This window comes from Suricata suricatta, chromosome 5, assembly GCF_006229205.1.
Source record: "Suricata suricatta isolate VVHF042 chromosome 5, meerkat_22Aug2017_6uvM2_HiC, whole genome shotgun sequence".
Taxonomy (NCBI): Eukaryota; Metazoa; Chordata; class Mammalia; order Carnivora; family Herpestidae; genus Suricata; species Suricata suricatta.
The window spans coordinates 108,135,199-108,155,258 of NC_043704.1; the positions used below are offsets into that span (position 1 = coordinate 108,135,199).

Here is a 20,060-nt window from a genome sequence, read left to right on the forward strand (position 1 = left end):
CACCAGATAGCTATCAGTAGAGAACAGGATCTTATGCTAAATACATACCTCAATTATTCTTCCCTCAGGAAGGCATTCTTTTGTTAAGCAGTTCAAACTGTGTTTGGTCCTACCATACGCAACCTACCAGTGTGGGTTAAAAGATGACATGCCTTATCATGAATAGTGGCTTTCTTAAAAAGATTATTATGGTTCACATTTAGCTTTCTGTCCCATCAATTTCTAGAAAGGCTTGGATTTTTCATAATGGGCCTCTATTTATTGCTTATAAGTCAGGACATTTCACAACTGCATACAGCAGGCGCACATTGTTTAAATATCACCACCACACATACACATATGCCTTAGTGAGTGTAGGATGAGAGACACCAATCTTAGCACAGGGGTTACTCTGGGGAGGAGGAGGAGGAGGAAGGTGGGATGATAGTGGACACGGTGGGGATGTGTCCTCAGTGTCACATCAGGGCTTTTTTGTTTAAAAAGGAATGATCTGACAGTAACATGGCAAAAAGTATCTACCATATCTGGATGATGGGTATGTTAGTGTTTCATAAGAAAAACTTAAAGAATAATAAAGGGATCATGTCTGTGGATGTTAAGGATACAGTTGAAGTGACTTTTGCACAATGGAATTTTTCTGGCCGTACAGACAACTAATTATTTGCAGATGACAAAATTGCCTGAAAAAATATTACAAAGTGAGAGTGAATTCAACAAAAGTGGTAGTGTTGAGACGAAAGACAGAAAGAAAGAGAGAAAGAAAGAAGAAACACAGAAGAAGAAAGAAAAAAAAGGAAGAAAAGAAGGCAAGCTTTCCTATGTATGCCACTTGGTTAGAAAATGTAATTGAAGAAGTCATCTTATTTCTAAGAGCCACAAAACCCATAAAATATTTAGGATTAAACCTAACAGGTTTCTGCTATATGAAAAAAGTTTCTGCTATCCTTCAGAAGAAGGCTTGAATGGACAGACACGTTTGTTATTATAGAGGCTTTAATTCTAAGTTACAATATAACTTTATCATATCCCAACAAAGTACAAACAGGGTATTTTTGGGATGCGGTGAAGAATGAAAATAGGCAAGCTGATCATAAAACAAAAAATAAACACGTAAGTATAGTCAGAAGGATTATGGAAAAGAATGAAAGCCATCCAGCCTTATGACCTATTAAAAGCATACTGTAAAACTACGGTAATCCGAAGACCGGCCTGGGGCATGCATGCACAAATGGATGGTGAAACAGAGCCGTGGGTTCACGAACTGACCCAAACACACCTGGGAATTTAGGACATGGTAGAGGTGACACTTCAAATCTGTAGGGAATTGACAGGTTAGACAACAAATAACACTGGATCGTCTGAAGAAATATCTGAAAACAAACAAAAAGGATCCCAATCTCATTCAGTGAGCAGGATTATCTCCTTGGACCCACGCTCTGGGTACGTTAAGCGTTTTGAGGAAGAGGTGGTGACAGAACAGGTTCCGGGACACAGACCCAGCAGGGCTTGCCTTCTGATTAGAGGTGGGGGGTGCTTTTAAACATGCAAATTCCTTAGGGAGAGTTCCCAACTTAACCTTTATTAGCAAACCTTTTACTTTAAGGACATAATAAGGATGACCAGGAATGGGAATAGGCTAGTTGATCAAGATAAAGCCCTACATACGAAAGGAAAGATGTGATGGGGGAAGGGGGAAGCGAGGGGGACGGGTTGGACTGTGAAGGCCAGCATTCCCACAACCCACCACTCCTCAGCCTTATATGAGTTTTCTCATATTTGACCATGGCATTATTCTGAGACTTTCTTTTATAGCCAAAATCTGACAGATGGAAATCAACCAGCACCTCCAATCCTTCCTTTCATAAAAGCGTTAAATTTAAAAGATGCTATCGAAGAATTATCCAAAACAACACGATTTTCTGCATACATCAAGATAGTGATGTCTATTTTTTACCTATGCAGTAGCTTCCTTTCCAGAGACTTTGTTTAAAACGTGCACACAGTTGCCCTGTCCTGAGAAACCTTCACTTGAATCTGCTGGTGCAAGACAAGTGTCTCCTGAGCTAGCCGCTGCCCGCATTTTCGTTTTCTCAGACCCTGTGCCTACATGCCAGTGAAATTGCTCCCCAAGGCCAGCATGGCCCAGCACCCCACCAAATCCAGTGACCTGGACTTCACCACTATTCTGGACATCGACAAAATTTGATGATATTGAGTACCGTGACATCCTGAAACTCTTATCTTCCTCTTCTCATGCCTCTGTGACATTTCTAAGTCTTCCTTCTTTTGGGTCATTCTCCAAGATCCTCTCCTACACCCTTGCTTTTCTCTCGGGATTTAGAATGACTCTGCCATTCTCCCAGTGTGCTGATTCACACGACTGGGTGAGGTCTGGTAAAATCAAAGATTCGTCCTACTTTCCTTTAAGACGTGTAAGAAGTCTTCTGGTGAAAATTTCCATTCATTTCTCTTCCTCTTCTGAAAACATGATTTCTAAATCCCCATAGCTGATCTTGCACTTAAACAGAATAAAAATACACTAGTTAACATTGCTGAAAAGGAGACTATTGGCCTACTCTGAAATTTACTTTCACTTAAGAGACTGAAACATGTCACATGACTGACATCGATTTCACTAAATTTTAAAGCTTAGTTTTAGACTAATACAAACAAGATTTTAGTGAAAAAATGTACAACTTTAAAGTAATGAAGTAAAGCATAACAGATGAAGAGTAGAGACGTGACTCTGGTAAGAATCCCATTCTGTCACTTACTCACTTCACGATCTTGAACGCATTACTGATCCTCTTGGTGTTTTAGCTTTCTCATCTGTAAAATGGGGATAACAATACCAATCTCCTTGGATTATTGTGAGAACTAAGTGACGTGGTAATATATGTATTACTTGTAAATGTAAGTCATATTTATTACCATGTTGCTAGTAAAGCTCTTACAGTCATGTCTGGCTCACAGCCAGTAGATGTTAGCTATTATTTTTAATTTTCCTGACAGACCATGCATTTCAATTGCTTAACATGTTGTTAAAGGCTTGATAATTGCATGCACTTTGCAAATGAGCAAGTGGACTGAGCATAATTTGAACTAAATACCCATCTCAAGAAATTCATAACGCGGCAAGTACTCCAACAAAACAAGGTATGGTATTTATCCAGAAACTGAGGTCAGTCATACTTGTTAAGTTCCTCAAAATAATTCTGAAGACTAACAAACATGCCACGTGCTTCCTATTTCACTGTCCAGAATATAACAGAGAGTTGTAAGGACCACATTTGTTGGTAAGATAAAGATCTGCTGTGATTCACAGTCACCAAAAAACATGGCTGGTGACCCATCTCAGGACTAGAAAGGCCTCATTCCTCTCAGCACAGATCTCCAGACTCCCCAACCCAGGACCCTGAGCCCATGCTCCCTGAAAAGAGGAGAGGGGCAGGTCCGAGAGGCTGTTAGCACCTTCCTGAAGCGTTCTCTCTGGCCAATGGTTATCCTTGCCGCCTGACATGAACAGAGAGGGAGAGGCGTGGAGTTAAACACATGTATTTCTAAGGTCATATATCTGGGGCCATAAATCATGTCTGACTCTACAGTGAACCGCAACCTTCAGATGTGTAGCAATGGCTAAAGGTTTCAACCCATTTTTTAAAACTAAAATAATCTAGAAGCAGAAGGGCAATAACTTAATTTGTACCAAGATCCTTAGAGAGAAATACAATTACTAGGAATAATAATGATACTCAGCATGTATCAGTCATTTAGCAGGGACTATTTGCTGTCTTCTTTATGTGCATGGTCTCATTTAATTCTCACACATTCCATCAAGAAGATGAACTGTTAGACCCATTTTACAGATGAAAATACTGAGCATCTAAAAGATGAACAGTAACTTGCCCAAGGTCACATGGCCAGGATGAGCCCAGCTCTGCCCAACTGCAGACACTGACGTTGTGCTTCCCAGTCACCACAGCTTTCAACATCCAACAGCAAGGGCAACTCTTCCTACAAAGGAGAGGAGGTGATACCCAAGTGACTCATGACATCAGAGGAATAAAGGGTAGGTAGGGTGGCCAGAGAAAAAAAGCCGAGAAAGAAAGCATCGGGGCTCTCATGTCTTTCCTATCCCATCTCACCATCTTGAATTTAAACCTGATACCACTAGTGGTCAGAAATAACCAAGTGTTATGCTCCAGAAATAAAGTGCTTTGACTAAGACTGTCTTATGGCCTTTCCTTTAACCAAGATTCTCTTAAAAGTTAATTTCCCAAGGAAGAAATTTATTTTTCAGAGGATGAGAGACCATGTTAAGTGACTTGAGCTTTCTATAATAGGAAAGCCTTCAAAATCGAAAAACTCAGAATGGAGTTTCCAGGGAGCCTGTGTAGCTTCAAGCCACCAGGCATTTAAACTGCTTGAGAAAACTCAAGTTCTAACCTAAGTCCCTGACCTTGTGGATAATGATCTGGTAGTAATCAATTACAGAAAATCCTTCTTTAAACCCTGAGGATTTGTAATTGTCTTAGAGTTCAAGTTATGTCAATATATGTAACATTTGTGGAATCAGGAAATGGGAACCTACTGCCTTAAAAGTCTTCAGGAAGGAAATGTTATGAAAAGGAAACTCTCTTCCCTATGCTCTGATGCTAGATTAACTAAAGGCAGAGCAAAGCTTGCAAATGCAGATTTGGTACCAGCTCTAATTTCCTAAGATCAGTAAGGGTGTTTCTAAAACAAAAAAGGTGCACATTTCTAGGCTATATTTCCCCAATAACATTACAGGCTGGGGAAAGGTGAAAATATTCTAGAATGATGAAGTTAAAACCTAATGAACATAAAGAAATTATTTAGAGAGGAGGCTTTGGAGTCAGAGACTCAGATTAGAATCCTAGCTTTGCTGAGAGACCTTGAAAAAGAGACTCTCTCTGCCTCAGTGTCCACAGCCGTAAGTGGAAATACTACTACTACTAGGTTGCTATAGCAACTCAATGGTATGTTGCCTATGCACTCTGAGCACTGTGTATGTTCTAAAAATAGGTTCTTGTCATCAGCATTACTATTACAACTTATCCAACCGTAAGGAATACCTGAAAACATATGGCTGGATCATCTGTGGGTAGAGAACTTGCGAAGAAGGAAAACACGAACTACACTTTCTTGTTCTAGATAACAAGACGAGACTAGATTTCTGTACTCTATCAGTGTTGTGCCAGACACCCAGACCCCGCCCATATATCAGTGTGCCTCAAACGTGCTAGAGGACACATCTGGGCTGGTGGGAACAAAAACGTACCACCAACAGGATACTCACGAGAACCACAGCTGGGTGACTAACACCGGCCAAAAGGAAGTGGGTTCTAAATATTCAATCACTTCTGGCTTCTTTGAACTAATGCCCCACCCCCTTCCTGCATTTATCCAAAAGGCAAGGCATTGGCTGTTTTACAGAGCTCTTCCTATTTCCAAAACTACTTGTACGTTAGTGTTCCGTAGAAAAGAAAATTTCATGGTGTGGCTGGAACTGTCGGTCATCTAATCAGCTGCCGGCCTCCCCTGCTTGTCTACCGGGTCCCGCTCTGTCTAGCCTCAGGGGGTGCAGCGTGGCTGAACCTAGACAGTTATGGCTCTCTTGTGCCCCTTGTCTTGTGCTGGCTCTCTCAGCGTCTCTTATAATGATGACAAGTCTTGTGACCCAAGACTGACCCATGAAACCTAAGAAGTCTCCTGGGCACTGTCTAGGAAAGGTTTTCTTCTGCTGATAAAAAGAAAAGCCACTTGAGGAAAGAGCTGTTTCTCAGCCTTGCCCCCTGCCAGGTCTCTGAATGGAACCATGATGCTTGGACCCACAAAAGCCACTGAAAAGTGACCAGGGCTCAGGGCGTGCAAGTGAAGAAGGGACAAGGCCTGGGTTACTCATGACCCTGACCCAGGCTGCCTCCACTTAATCACATGTTTGCCGAGAGAAGAAGTAAATGTCTTTGGTGTTTGAGCCACTGTTATTTGAGGATTCTGTTACATGTAACAATAAACTTTCCTAAGTGACCCAACAGTGAATCTTCAAAGAGAAATGGAGTATGCAGGGTGTGCCGAGCTCACCTGACTTCTTGTGGGGTGTGTGTGTGTGTGTGTGTGTGTGTGTGTGTGTGTGCACGCGCGCCCGATAATTCAACAGTTTTATTACTTAAACCCTTTGGTATGACTATACTTTTACTTTTGCTCAAAACATTAATCGATACGATAGTAAGATAAAAGCAGGCCTGAAAACACTTCCTCTAGAGAGTAGTTTTGCAAATACAGTCCTAAATGTTCTTCTGAAATTGAGGTTATGTGGCTTTATTGGGTTATAGGTAAAACTCTAGAGCCATAAAAAACTACATAACAAAGGTCCCGATTTGTTTTTGCCAAAGTTTATTAAGAATTAATATATAATGGGGCACGTGGGTTGGGCAGTCTGTTGGGCATCTGACACTTGATTTCAGCTCAGGTCATGATCTCAGGGTCATGGGATTGAGCCCTGTGTCAGGCTTAAGATCTCTCTCTCTCCCCCGCTTTGTCTGCCTCTCTTCCCCGCTCACACACACTCTCTGTCAACTTGTTTTTTAGGGTTTATTTTTGAGAGAGAGAGCATAAGCAGGGAAGAGGCAGAAAGAGAGAGAGGGAGGCACAGAATCTGAAGCAGGCTTCAGGCTCTGAGTTGTCAGCACTGAGCTCGACATGGGGCTCGAATTCATAGACCGCAAGATCAGGACCTGAGCTGAACTCAGGCGCTTAAATGACTGAGCCACCGAGGCATCACCCGCTTCTCTAAAATTAAATAAATACATACATACATAAATATATAAATATACAAATACATAAATAGGAATCTATAATGGAGCAGAACACAAAACTCACATCTTTTAAAAATAAGGGAGAATTCAGTGATGCCTGGGTGGCTCAGTTGGTTAAGCATCTGATTTCGGCTCAGGTCATGATCTCACAGTCCGTGAGTTCAAGACCCACATCGGGCTCTGTGCTGACAGCTCAGAGCCTGGAGCCTGCTTCAGATTCTGTGTCTCCGTCTCTCTCTGCCCCTCCCCCTACCCACAATTTGTCTCTGTCTCTCAAAAATGAAATTTAAAAAAATGAAAATTCAAAGCAATTTTAGCTTGGGGATGGAATGCAGGGGTCTGCCCATTGAGTAATACATTCATTCAAACCGTTTATATTAATACAACTGCTTCCAATTTAACAGATATTTATAAATGATCATTATGGGCCAGGTGCTGGGCTACGCACTGAGGATTCAAAGGTCAACAAGACAGACATGAACACACAGTAACACAATGGTTACCACAGAGAGAGTACAGGGTTTATGGGCCCATAAAGCAGCAGAACTGAACCCACTCCAGGGGACTGGGTCACAACTCCCAGGGGGTGTGACAATTAATTGAAGACTTAAAGAATAAAAAGGGCATGAGGCGCCTGGGTGGCTAGTCGGTTGAGGTCCGACTTTGACTCAGGCCATGATCTCACAGTTCATGAGTTCAAGCCCCCCACTGGGCTCTGTGCTGACAGTTAGCTCAGAGCCTGGAGCCTGTCTTCAGATCCTGTGACTCCTTCTCTTTCTGACCCTCCCCTGCTCATGCTGTCTCTCTTTCTCTCTCTCTCTCTCTCAAAAATAAATAGAAACATTTAAAAAAAAAAAAGAAGAATAAAAAGGGTTTTGCCTAGGAAGTCTTGGGTGGAGTGATCAGTGGGGAGGGAGAGAATTCAGGCAAAAGAAGAAACATGTGCCAGGTCCTGGTGGCTAGGAAAACGGTTCAGTGAGGCTAAGTGCAAGGTAAGGCCACAGAAGGCTCATCTGCAAGGGCTGAACTGAGGAGATGTGTCTTTTAAAAACCATATACCCTATTTAAAAAAATAAGATGAAATGAAAAACTAAGAAGCATACTCTGGCTGTGGACAGAGGACGTGGCTTGACTCCAGTTCGGGTGCCTCACAGGTCAACAAGACGGCTCCACAAGGGCAGGAGAAAAGCAATTTCTCCTCTCCGTGAGAGGAGAAAAGCAATTTCACGGGCTGTTTACGAGGTCGGTGTTGGCTGGACAGAGGAGCACAATGCGGACAAGGAGCCCAAGCTGTCTCTCGGGTTTCCTGAGGAACACCTGCTGCCGGGCTGTGGCTTCAACAAAGGAGGGGAGAGGCTCTGGACAAGAAGCAGGTTTGAGGAAGATCATGTGGATGAAGGTAACCTATGAGCTCTCGAAATAGAAGTGCTCAAGTCACGTGACCATGATGACATTCCAAAATTATGAGAAATGGCATCATTGGCCAATGTTTAAATTTAAAAAAGGTGTGTTCTAGAACTGGCTTAAGACATTAGCGCACATTTATTCATCATTTGACTATAATCACAATTCAACAGTGGTGATGGCCTGGGGCAATGTAGAGAGCTAGATTGTGTCCTCGAAAAGTCTAGCCCCTGGGACCTGTACACGTGACCTTATTTAGAAGTAAGGTCTCTGCATATGTAATCGAGTTAGGATGAGATCATCCTGGAGCAGAGTAGGCCCTAAATCCAGTAACTGGTGTCCTTATAAGGAGAGAGAGATTTCGAGAGACACACTGAGACATGGAGGGAAGAAGGCAGTATGAAGACAGAGGCAGAGACTGAAGCTACGCTACTGTAAGCCAAGGAATCCCAGGGCCTCCGGGAGCTGCAGGAGGTGAGGCAGGATTCTCTGCAGAGACCGGAGAGGGCACAACCCTGCAAGTAGTTTTATCTTGGACCACTGACCCAGAACTGTGACACGATCCATTACTATGGTCTTAAGCCACCCAGTTTGTGATGCTTTGCTACCACAGCTGATAAAAATGAACACAGAGGGATCTGCATTTTGTTTCAGAAGAAACTGGGGGACTGAAGCCAGATATAAGGCACTGAACAAAAATTAGGTAGTTAACTACCTCACAAAATGTAGCTTCGGAGAATTTGAACCTTCTTAGGTCTTAGATTCAGTTTTCACATTTCAAAACCAGAGACTACAGTTACTTAGTCCTGAAGGTTGTTCATGAGTATAGTCCATATACTCTAAAGGATCATCATAAATAAGGTATTACGAGGCACACATAACTTACTATTCATTAATCTGTGAGTACAACAGGGCATTCCTCTGCTTTCTTACGATATTACTGTCCCTGCCGAATCAGGTCTTGTGGGTTTGCACACTCACTACTCTGAAGGCAGAGCTGGTTGACTATCTGCCATGACTGTGGGACTAGTGGTTCGCCACTGGGGGCAATCTGGCACCTTAGGGACATACCATGTCTGGAGACCTTTTTAGTTGTCACCACCGGGAAGGGGGTGCTACTAGTGAGGAGAAGCCAGGGATGCTGCTAAAACAGCCTCCAAAGCACAGGGCAGCCCCCACGACAAGAACTGTCCGTCCTCAACAGCACCGACTCGAGAACTCTGCTCTAGAATACCCACATACCCCGCAGTCAAAGCTTCAACTACCAAAGAATTCACTTTCTCATCCAGAAGAGCCTAACTGGTCACTGATCCCGCAGAACTCTGGTAGAACATTAATGCAGTGAAATGCACAGCAGCCCAGGGTTAATGGAGACTTTCACCTTCCTCTGATATTCTCTTCTGTTTTTAATGTTTATTTACTTATTTTTGAGAGACAGAGAGCACAAGCAGGGGAGGGGCAGAGAGAGAGGGAAACAGAGAATCCCAAGCAGACTCCGTGCTGTCAGCACAGAGCCCGATGCGGGGCTCAAACCCATGAACCGCAAGATTCTGACCCGAGCTGAAATCAAGAGTCGGACGCACTTAACCCACTAAGCCACCCAGGTACCCCATAAACTTTCTCTGATATGCTAAGACAGGAGAAAATCCCTGAGCTAGAAGACAGCCTCACCGTCACTAAGTGCTCTGCAAGCGCTAGCACTAACACACAGTGTGAGGAGGCGGCGGCCACACACCTAGCAGGCTGTGGAACGTGCTCAGCATAAACCATCTGCCAGACTGGGTCAGAGGAGGAGGAGGAGGAGGAGGAGGAGGAACCGCCCTCCAAGCAGGCTCCCCCGGTAGCCAGGAGCCTCCCTGAAGCTGAAACCCACTGGAGCCGCAGCAGCTAACCCCCTTGGCTGAACCCTGGAATCACAATTAGGCAGCGGGTGGCTGCGTCGGTCCTACAGAGCTGGCACAGGTAATTATCCTTTATCTGTACCTTGTAGCCAAGCCTAAATTATTGCCTTCTTCAAAGCTGTCGTATCTCCTTGGCTGCTGCCTCTGGCATGCGAAGCATTTGCACTTGCTTTCTTGAAGCAACAGTGTAAATACGGCCGCGCATACTGTACATTTTTAACCAAGCCTGTTTATCACGTCTCTGTGGTCTGCTTGTCGCCCTCACTAGTATTCAGGTCATAAACAACCTGAGCCTCCAATGCTATTCTCCTTGTCAAGAGCACCTTAGAAATATGATGAGCTAACTGGTAAGGGCAAAAGAAATCTCAGCTTGGGTAAAGGCAAAGTTAGCTACCAAGGTTGGCCTCTTCCCTGGCAATGAAGGTTTTGTTCTTTCATTTACCACTAATACAAGTTTGAACATACCTGAGCAAATAAATGAGAGAGTGCTAGGAAAGCGACATTCCTTATGCGGTAATGGCAAACTCTGCTGTGGAGGGCAAAGGACACTGCTAAGTAGAATAGTATAGACCTTATTTCTTAAGTTCAAAGATCTGCCTTTATTGGGTAGTTTTATTCAAGTTCGAGAATAAAAGTTGTACTATACTGGTTTATTATTTTTAATGTTTATTCATTTTTGAGAGACAGATAGAGACAGAGCATGAGTGGGGGGGGGGAGCAGAGAGAGAGAGAGGGAGACATAACATCTGAAAGGCTCCAGGCTGTCAGCACAGAGCCCGATGCGGGGCTTGAACTCACAAACCACGAGATCATGACATGAGCCGAAATCAGATGCTTAACCGAGCCACCCAGGTGCCCCCTTTAAAAAAAAAATTTTTTTTAACATTTGTACTATATTGGTTTAAATACCCTTAATATTTTCATCAAGTCACTGAAGACCTCATTATCAAAGCTATGTTTATATTTAAAATTGGCTTCATACTGTCAATGTATATTTTATCATTAAAATGGAAAGTTTAGCTAGAGCTTTTGGTCCATTGAGACAGAACAAATATTTCAACAGCTGGAAGATGTTAAAAGTCTAGAGCAATGGCATTTGAAGAGTCATTTATAACTACTTTCCCCTATGACAACACATTTCAAAGAAAGCCCAAAGAAACATGCTGTCTCAGAGGATAACAACAAAACCTAAAAATCCAAAATTATAATCCCTCTCCAATTTTTATTTATAAAAACCTACTTAGCCATTAGAACTATTTAAACTGCCCTGGGTAAGAGAAGTCATTTCTTCTTGAAGTTATGGAAACACTATTTTCCTAAATATGGAAAACAGCTGTCAGCATCTTCAAGTATTTATCATAGTCGTAGGATGGTTTTTCACAGTCTTCACCTCAGCTAGATAGCCAAGCGAGTGATATAATTCATAGTGCAGTCTGATTAAAAGGAACAAAAAGGAAAGCCCAAACTCTGTTTTGATTTGGTTTGAATTTTCAAGCTAAAATGTCAGCAACTCAGAAGTAGGACTTAACTATCTCTTGATAAATCTGTACATTTATTTTATGTATTCACAGAAGCCTGTTACCATGATTCTCTTCTTCACTTTATCTAAACTAGACCCCATGAACTGCCCGTACTGCTATTAAATGCCATTAATTCAGCCCACTATCATGGTCTTCCTATGTGGAAAAATGCCACAGACATTTTTTCCTCTAAGTTCATATTCTAGAAAAGATAGAACATTTATGAAGGACCAGTAGAAAAATACTTGACAACCTTCCAAACATTGAGCACACGTGATGAAGAATGTTCCCTAAAGACAGAGTTGAGGGGAGTAGCTGTGTGTGCGTTTTAAGTAAGGATAGTTAAAACAAAAAGTAGTAAAAAAAAAAGTTTGCAGGGCATGCCTCCTGGAGGTCTTCCTACCAAGGAACATGAATGTACAACCAGAAGTCCGAAGAAAAGAGGAACTCTCTTCCAAATGATTTCCTTTAGTCCCTTCAGAAGGAAGTACTGGTGTACTGCTGTCGTTTTTCCCAGTCACAGGGAGACTTTCTAGACCAGCAAGCATTAAGAGCAGTGGATTTTAAACTAAGTTGCAAACACCAGCATTGCATCCCAGCCTGTTCTGAAGTGGGGCTCCTCGGATCTGTTTTATACGACCGTTCTATGGCAGAAGAAGTTTGAAAAATGCTGACGGGGGAAAAAAAATAACAGTGCTCCCTCCCCAGGGACCTTGGGAGAATCCAGTGATAGAAGTGTGTAAAACGCTCAGAACAGTGGCTTGCGCGCTCCAGGAGCTCAACAGAGGTTGGCTGGGATGATGATGGCGATTCGGGTCTTGACTGTGGGTGTTATTTACAGAAAATGAAATGTGGTTTCATTCATGGTCGCACAGGTAGAAACTATAGGGCTAACATCACAGCTTTCAAAGGACAGTCGCCCCTATAAGGCATTTGAATTACGGAGCCCGGACGCTGGACGTGCAGCCAGCAGCCCCCCAAGCAGGCTTACCTCTTCTTCTTGGTGATAATGAGCACGTCGTTAAAGAGGAAGAAGTAGACCTGCTGCTTAGATGTCCTTCTCGAGAAGAGCACAGTATCCTCCACGTACGCTGTCAATTCACCTCTTTTCACCAGCCACCGGGAAGAGGAGACCAGAGGAAAAGGCTGCAGAACGAGAAACCCTCAGTGTATGAAGCCAAATTAAAGTCCTTTTAAGATTACAGAAGGGAAAACAAAATCTCACAGAGAAACAAATACATTTCATGTATATATCATTATTTGATAAGTACATAATAGTGAAACATATTAGAGAAGTACAGTACATTCTTCAAGAGAAAATGAAAAATACAATTATTTTCCAATATAAAAAACTACTAACACCTTATAATAACTAAAACTCAATGAGAAAATATTGACTCAGCCAAAAATTATTATCCTTCCATTAATTCTCATCTGAAAAGGAAGACTGATAAGGAGTCCCTTAAAACTGAAAAGCCTCAAAATGAAATCTATCAGTATCAACTGCCATATATCAGAATCTGAATATACGATTATTGTAGTTAACAAGAAATGAAAAAGGTCTGCATTCATTATATGAACTAAAAAGACTTTATTCAGGGTGGCGCCTGGGTGGCTCAGCTGGTTGAGCATCCAACTTCGACACCAGTCCTGATTTCCCGGTTCGTGGGTTCAAGCCCTGCATTGGGCTTTTCACTCATAGCTCAGAGATTGCTTCAGATTCTCTGTCTCTCTCTCTCTTTCTCTCTCCCTTTCCACAGCTTGTGTTTCTCTCTCTCTCAAAAATAAGTAAAAATTTTAACAATTCTTTTAAATAAAGAAAATAATAAATAAAAATTGTCTCTGTATCTCTCTCAAAAATAAACATTAAAAAATTATAAACAAAAAACTGTATTTAAAAAGGAAAACTCCCCACAAACTACGTTTTGTCTACTGATTAATCTACTTAGCCATCCATATTCTGGAGACAAGGTTCTTAAGTTTATAGCAGTTTTCCTCACGGAAATTCATCCCTGAAGGCATCCTGCCACTTTCTGGCTGTGAAAACAATGCTCTTCCAAAATAATCCATCTTAATCTCATAGAAAAGGCTCTATCCAAGGATTACATACTGCTTTTTCTTTATCTAGCACCTAGTTTCCAACTGGAAACTCTCAAAGCCATAATGCCACAGAATAATCCTTACCCTTGGGTGCTTTTTTTTTTTTCTTTTTAAAGTTACCAGAAATGCTTACTGCCAAAAATCTGATTATAAAAAGAACCTGTACCTATAGAATAAGCAAGAGTTCTTGGACCCACAAACATAACCACAGCAGTATGGTGCAACCAAATGTCATCCTTTTCAGGGAACAGTGATTAAAAATAGCTAGAGGAAATTGAAGATACTAGAGAGGAAATAAGAAAGCTAAGAAAGGATTTCATACATTTTTTTTTACTTTTATAAAGGGACTTTCATAAGAAGGTTGCTCATCAATTATATACTATTTTCCTGAAGGTTTAAAAGGAAGATGAAAGATTATGGCTGACCTCAAACGTTCAAAGCTGGCTATTAAGGGAAGCTCATGGAGCTGCCAGTCCCCAAATTTCAACTCAAACAATCATCGCACTGGGATGGTTGGGACTTAAAAGGGTGAAGACAGACAGAGAGAAGCTCAGATAACTCCAGAGGACCCCACAGCACACCCAAGAGGTCACCACAAGGGATCTCGTTTCCGGTTTGGTCCTGGGAAGGGCCGCACTTACTGTGAGCACAGTCCTAGCATGCTATTTCGTGTAGCCCTGAACGATAAACCAAGGACAGCGTTGTGGTCATGTTCCAGTGCGCATGGCACCATACCACTGTTCTTGGTTTAGCAGATGGGAGAAGAAAGGTTTCCAAACTGCATTGTTTTTAAAACAGATCGATTTTTATGGATTCCTCATATTCCACTAGGCAAAAATAAATTTCTAATAAAGATCCAAAATCCACAGTGACTTTCAAGAGGTCAATGCTTTTTTGGAAAATAAAAATATGATATTATAAATGTCTTTTGTTTCAAAATTTATTGTTAGAAGATTAAACTCAGATACTTTTTTGGGTTTTTTTTGAGAGACAGAGAGAGAAGAGACAGAGACAGAGAGTGTGAGCAGGGGAGGGGCACAGAAAGAGGGAGACACTGAATCCGAAGCAGGCCTTAGCCTCTGAGCTGTCAGCACAGAGCCCAAACTGGGGTTCAAACTCATGAACCGCGAGATCATGACACGAGCCTGTCAGATGCTTAATGGACTGAGGCACCCAGACGCCCCTCAGATCGTTTTTTTTTAAAGAAAGTATTTAAATGATCCAAAGAAAAGAATCCAAACGATCCAAAGTCAGAATAAATGAAGTCCTCTAGTTAAGAACTCGGACTAAAACCAACACTGGAAAAGAAATTCATGAATAAAAATATATCCTTAAAAAAATACTAAAATAATTCCTATGGAGGAAAAATTTTCCATTCATTTTTTGTGTTAGCAGCATCCTCGTCTCAACATAAAATTTAACTAATTTTATGGGCCAGTGAGACAAAGAAGAATCACTGAAGAATACATTTTTTTTTTAGTTCAGATAAAATCAATCATCTAATGATTTTAAAGTGTATATATAACCCAGTGATTTTTAGTACATTCACAATGCAGTGCAATGATCATCACTACCTAATTCCAGGACATTTTCATTACCCTAAAAAGAATCCCCAGGGGCACCTGGGTGGTCAGGCGGTTGAGCATCTGACTTCAGCTCAGGTCATGATCTCACTTGTGAGTTCAAGTCCCGCATCAGGCTCTGCTGACAACTCAGAGCCTAGAGCCTACTTCAGATTCTGTGTCTCCCTCTCTCTCTGCCCCTCCCCCACACTCTTTCTCCCCAAAATAAACAAATATTTTTTAAAAAAGATTAAAAAAAGAAACCCCATATGCAATAAGCAGTTACTCTCCATTCTGCCTTGCCACACGCAGCTCATTCACCCACCTTCTAACTCTATACATTTGCCTGTTCTGAACATTTCACATCAACAGAATTATATAGTACAGGACTTTCAAGTCTGAGATTCATCCATGTGGTAGCATGTATCAAAACTTTAGCCCCTTTTTTATGGTTAAACATTATTTCATTGTATGAATATGCATTTTATTTATCGATTCACCTATGTTGTTGATAGACATTTCGGTTGTTTTCACTTTTTTGGCTATTATGAATAATGTGGTGAACATTCACGTACAAGTTTTCATTTGAACGACTGTCTGCAACTATTTTGAGTATATACCTAGGAATGGAATCACTGGGTCATATGGTAATCCTATGTTTAACTTTTTGAAAAACCATCAAACTGTCTTCTTTAGTGCAAAGACTTTTATAAATAATAAGTATGTTTTAAATTCTATTTAAATCCAAGTTAGTCCACATATAGTGTAGTACTGGTTTCAGGAGTAGAAGTTAACGAGGCATCACCTACATACAACTCTCGAGGCTCATCCCAGCAAACGGCCTCCTTGATGAGGCCTCTCGCCCACCCATTTAGCTCATCATCCCATCCACCTGCCCTCCAGCAACCCTGTTTGCTCTCTGTATTTAAGAGTCTCTTATGCTCTTTTTAATACCTTAGAGTTCATTTTGTCTGCTCTATCTTGGACTTCTACTTATTAGCAAGGCCCCCAAACAACGACCAGCAAACCCATCCACCTGCCAGTACACCACCATCCCACGCATACTCTGAACTTACGGCTCACGGGGTAGCCCGGCAATGCTCTGCTTCCCCATGTCCTGATTTATAAGGCTAAGCTTTCCATGACAAGCCAAAAAGTAATCCTCTTCCACTCTGGGCACTCAACGTTCAGAGTAAGCTGTGGTCTCGCAGAAAACACACTGGATCTGAGGCACCAACTGGTCTCTGATCTCAGTCTGGTGACCAACTTTTTCTCTATAAGGGTCACGCCCCTTCCTTCCACCAAGGTTCTTGGATGAAAAGTCAAATCCGTTTTAAACAGTCTGACATCTTATTCACTCTTCAACTGTAACATGTCCACCAGGCCCATGACACTATTCCGACCAAGAATCTGAATGATATTTACTTCTTGTTTCCTATGAATCAGATCTGTTTCAAGTCCTTTACATCTAGTAATTAATTTTATCCTCACAAGAACTCTGAGGGCAAGTATTATTATCAGTCCCCCTGTAACGTTCAGAAAATTGAGACATAAAGCAAGACCCAAGTTCATACAGCTCGTAGGTGGTAGTGTTTCCTGAACTGTAATTTTATAAAGGGTTTTATTTCCTTATCTTTTAAAAAAATTTTTCTAATGTTTATTTTTGAGTGAGAGACAGAGTGCGAGCAGGGAAGGAGCAGAGAGAGAGGGAGACACAGCATCTGGAGCAGCTCCAGGCTCTGAGCCGTCATTACAGAGACAGATGTGGGGCTCAAAACCATGAACCTGGAGATCTTGACCTGAGATGAAGTCAGATGCTTAATCAACTAAGCCACCCAAGCGCCCCATCTTCCTTTGAGTTTATATGTTGAAAATATTAACCTACTGTCTAATATGTGAGTTGCAAATATTTTTCCAGTTTGCTATTTCTCTTTTCACTTTGTCTTTTATTTTTGCCCTTTATAGAGAAATTATTAAAATTTTTTATATAAATGAACTTAATTTTTTTTAAAGAGAACATTTTTTAATGCTTTATTTTTGAGATAGGGAGAGACAGAGCATGAGCAGGAGAGTGGCAGAGAGAGGGAGACACAGAATCACAGCAGGCTCTAGTCTCTGAGCTGTTAGCACAGAGCCTGACGCGGGGCTCAAACCCACAAACCATGAGATCATGAGCTGAAGTGAAGTCGGACACTTAACCAACTGAGCCACCCAGGCGCACTGAACTTAGCAATTTTTTTAATGACTTCTGGATTTGGGGGGCACCTGGGTGACTCAGTCGGTTAAGTGACTGACTCTTGATTTTGGCTCAGGGCACGATCTCACAGTTTATGAGTTTGAGCCTCTCATCAGGCTCTGTGCTGACAGAGTGGAGCCTGCTTGGGATTCTCTGTCTCCCTCTCTCTCTCTCTGCCCCCGCCACCTCCAAAACAAATAAATAAACATTAAAAAACAATGACTTTTGGATTTGGAATAAAATCAGAAAGACTTTCCCATGTTGCTAAAATGTCACTTCCCTGCCTAGAACTTTGCACTGGCTCCCAAGTGACCTTGCTCAGCTGCTCCTCTTGGCACATAAGGCTCTACATGAGCCACTGTTGACTGCTCTGGCTCCCCTGCACCTCATGCCTACCCACAGTGGACGCCTACAGTTGCCAGACTACAGCAGCTGAAGTCATGCCCTGTGCATCTGCTCCTACTCTACTTCTAGAAGCCCCTTCCTAGCTTGCCTTTCAAGATTCAGCTCAAACACAGCTCTGGGATGAAGCTTTGCCTGGCTGCTACAGCGCTGTGCTCCCCTACACCTCACAGGTAGGGTTGACCACCCTCTTCCCACCGAGTGTTCTCAAGAAAAAGAGAGAGAGAGACAGACAGACAGACAGACAGAGGGCAAGCCATAAAGCAGACTCTTAACTATAGAGAACAAACGAGGATTTCTGGATGGGAGGTGGGCAGAGGGATGGGCCAAATAGTGATGGGCATTAAGGAGGGCACTTACTGTGATGAGCACTGGGTGTTGTATGTAAGTGATGAATTACTAACTTCTAAAAACAATAAACATAATTAAAAAAAAAAACCAGATTGTCTCAATTGTCTTCCATCTACTGTGACAGTTGCAGGCTTTGCGGACTCCTCTGTATTCTCCTATTAGACTGTTAGGTCCTTGGGGGAAGGGATCATGTTTTGGTTTTCTCACTGCCTTCCACAAAGAAAGTGCCCACAAAATTTGATGAAACATGTATGTGCTTGGACAAATCACTGAACTTCTTCCAATATCCATCTTCTCATCTTTTTTTTTTTTTTGCTTTTTTTTAAATATCTTTTATTTATTTTTGAGAGAGAGAGAGAGCACGAGCAGGGCAGGGTCAGAGAGAGAGGGAGACACAGAATCTGAAGCAGGCTCCAGGCTCTGAGCTAGTTGTCAGCACAGAGCCTGACACGGGGCTCGAACCCACGAACTATAAGATCATGACCTGAGTCGAAGCTGGATGCTTAACTGACTGAGCCACCCAGGCGCCCCCATCTTCTCATCTTTAAAATGAACTGAGGGGCGCCTGTGTGGCTGTCGGTTAAATTGGCCGACATTGGCTCAGGTCATGATCTTGTGGTTCCCAGGTCCGTGTTGGGCTCTGTGCTGACAGCTCAGAACCTGGAGGCTGCTTTGAATTCTGTGTCTCCCTCTCTTTTTGCTCCTCCCCTCCCCCCAAAAAATAAACATAAAAAATGTTTTTATTAAAAAACAAAATAAAATGAATTGAATAAAAATGTCCATTGTTGTCCATAAAGTGTTGTGGAAATAAGATCCTAAAATTTTATTAGTACTTCTAAGTGATCTGAATTAAGTACCTCATTATAAATCTACACACAGAATATCTTCCTTTAGGCTTGCAAATAATTTTGAGCATTGAATCAAAAGAAAACAACCTAAATTCATGAACTCAATTGATGTTAATCACTTATTTTTAAGGACCCTTAGGTACGCATTTTTCAATAACAAATAATTTTGGGTTCTAGAGAAATAGAGCTTAAAGATATCATAAGCCAACTGGGACACCTGGGTGGCTCAGTCAGTTAAGCATCTGACTTCAGCTCAGGTAGTGATCTCGCAGTTTATGAGTTCGAGCCCTACATCAGGCTCTGACAGCTTGGAGCCTGGAGCCTGCTTCTGATTCTGTCTGTCTGTCTCTCTCTCTCTCTGCCCTTTCCTTTCTCATACTCTGTCTCTCTTTCTCTCTCTCTCTCTCAAAAATAAACATTAAAAATAATTTTCTAAAAAGGTATCTTAAGCCAACTGATTTTCAGTGAAGAAAAAAATGGTTAGGGAAAGGATTTATCATCTTTAAAAATCAAACTGATTAGGGATTTATAATCTTTAAAAAGAAGAGGGGGCACCTGGGTGGCTCAGTGGGTTAAGCATCCAACTCTTGGTTTCAGCTCAGGTCATGTTCTCAGGGTTTGTGAGTTCGAGCCCTTCAAACCTGGGATTCCCCCTCCCCGCCCCTCTCTCTATGTCACTCCCCCACTCGCTCTGTCTCTCTCAAAGTACATAAATAAATTTTAAAAGGGGGGGGGAAATTAAACTTTTGATGTCTAGATATATTTTCTAAAATACTTAAAAACAAATTACAGAAAAAGAAATGAGTTTCATTTTGAGGGATGGGAGAAAGATGGGTTTTGATATTGCTATAAATTTCTGTAGAAGGTATTATAACTGAGTGTGTGTGGGGGTGTGTA

The 20,060-nt window shown here is 41.9% G+C and overlaps 1 protein-coding gene across 2 annotated transcripts in view; it reads right to left on the reverse strand.

The window, feature by feature from the left end:
• ARHGEF26 (Rho guanine nucleotide exchange factor 26) overlaps positions 1–20,060 on the reverse strand; it is a 116,207-nt gene that overhangs the window by 16,675 nt on the left and 79,472 nt on the right. For both annotated transcript variants that reach the window (XM_029940022.1, XM_029940021.1), the window contains exon 11: positions 12,656–12,810. In XM_029940022.1, the coding sequence (XP_029795882.1) occupies positions 12,656–12,810 (155 nt within the window). The remainder of the gene's footprint in view (positions 1–12,655; positions 12,811–20,060) is intronic.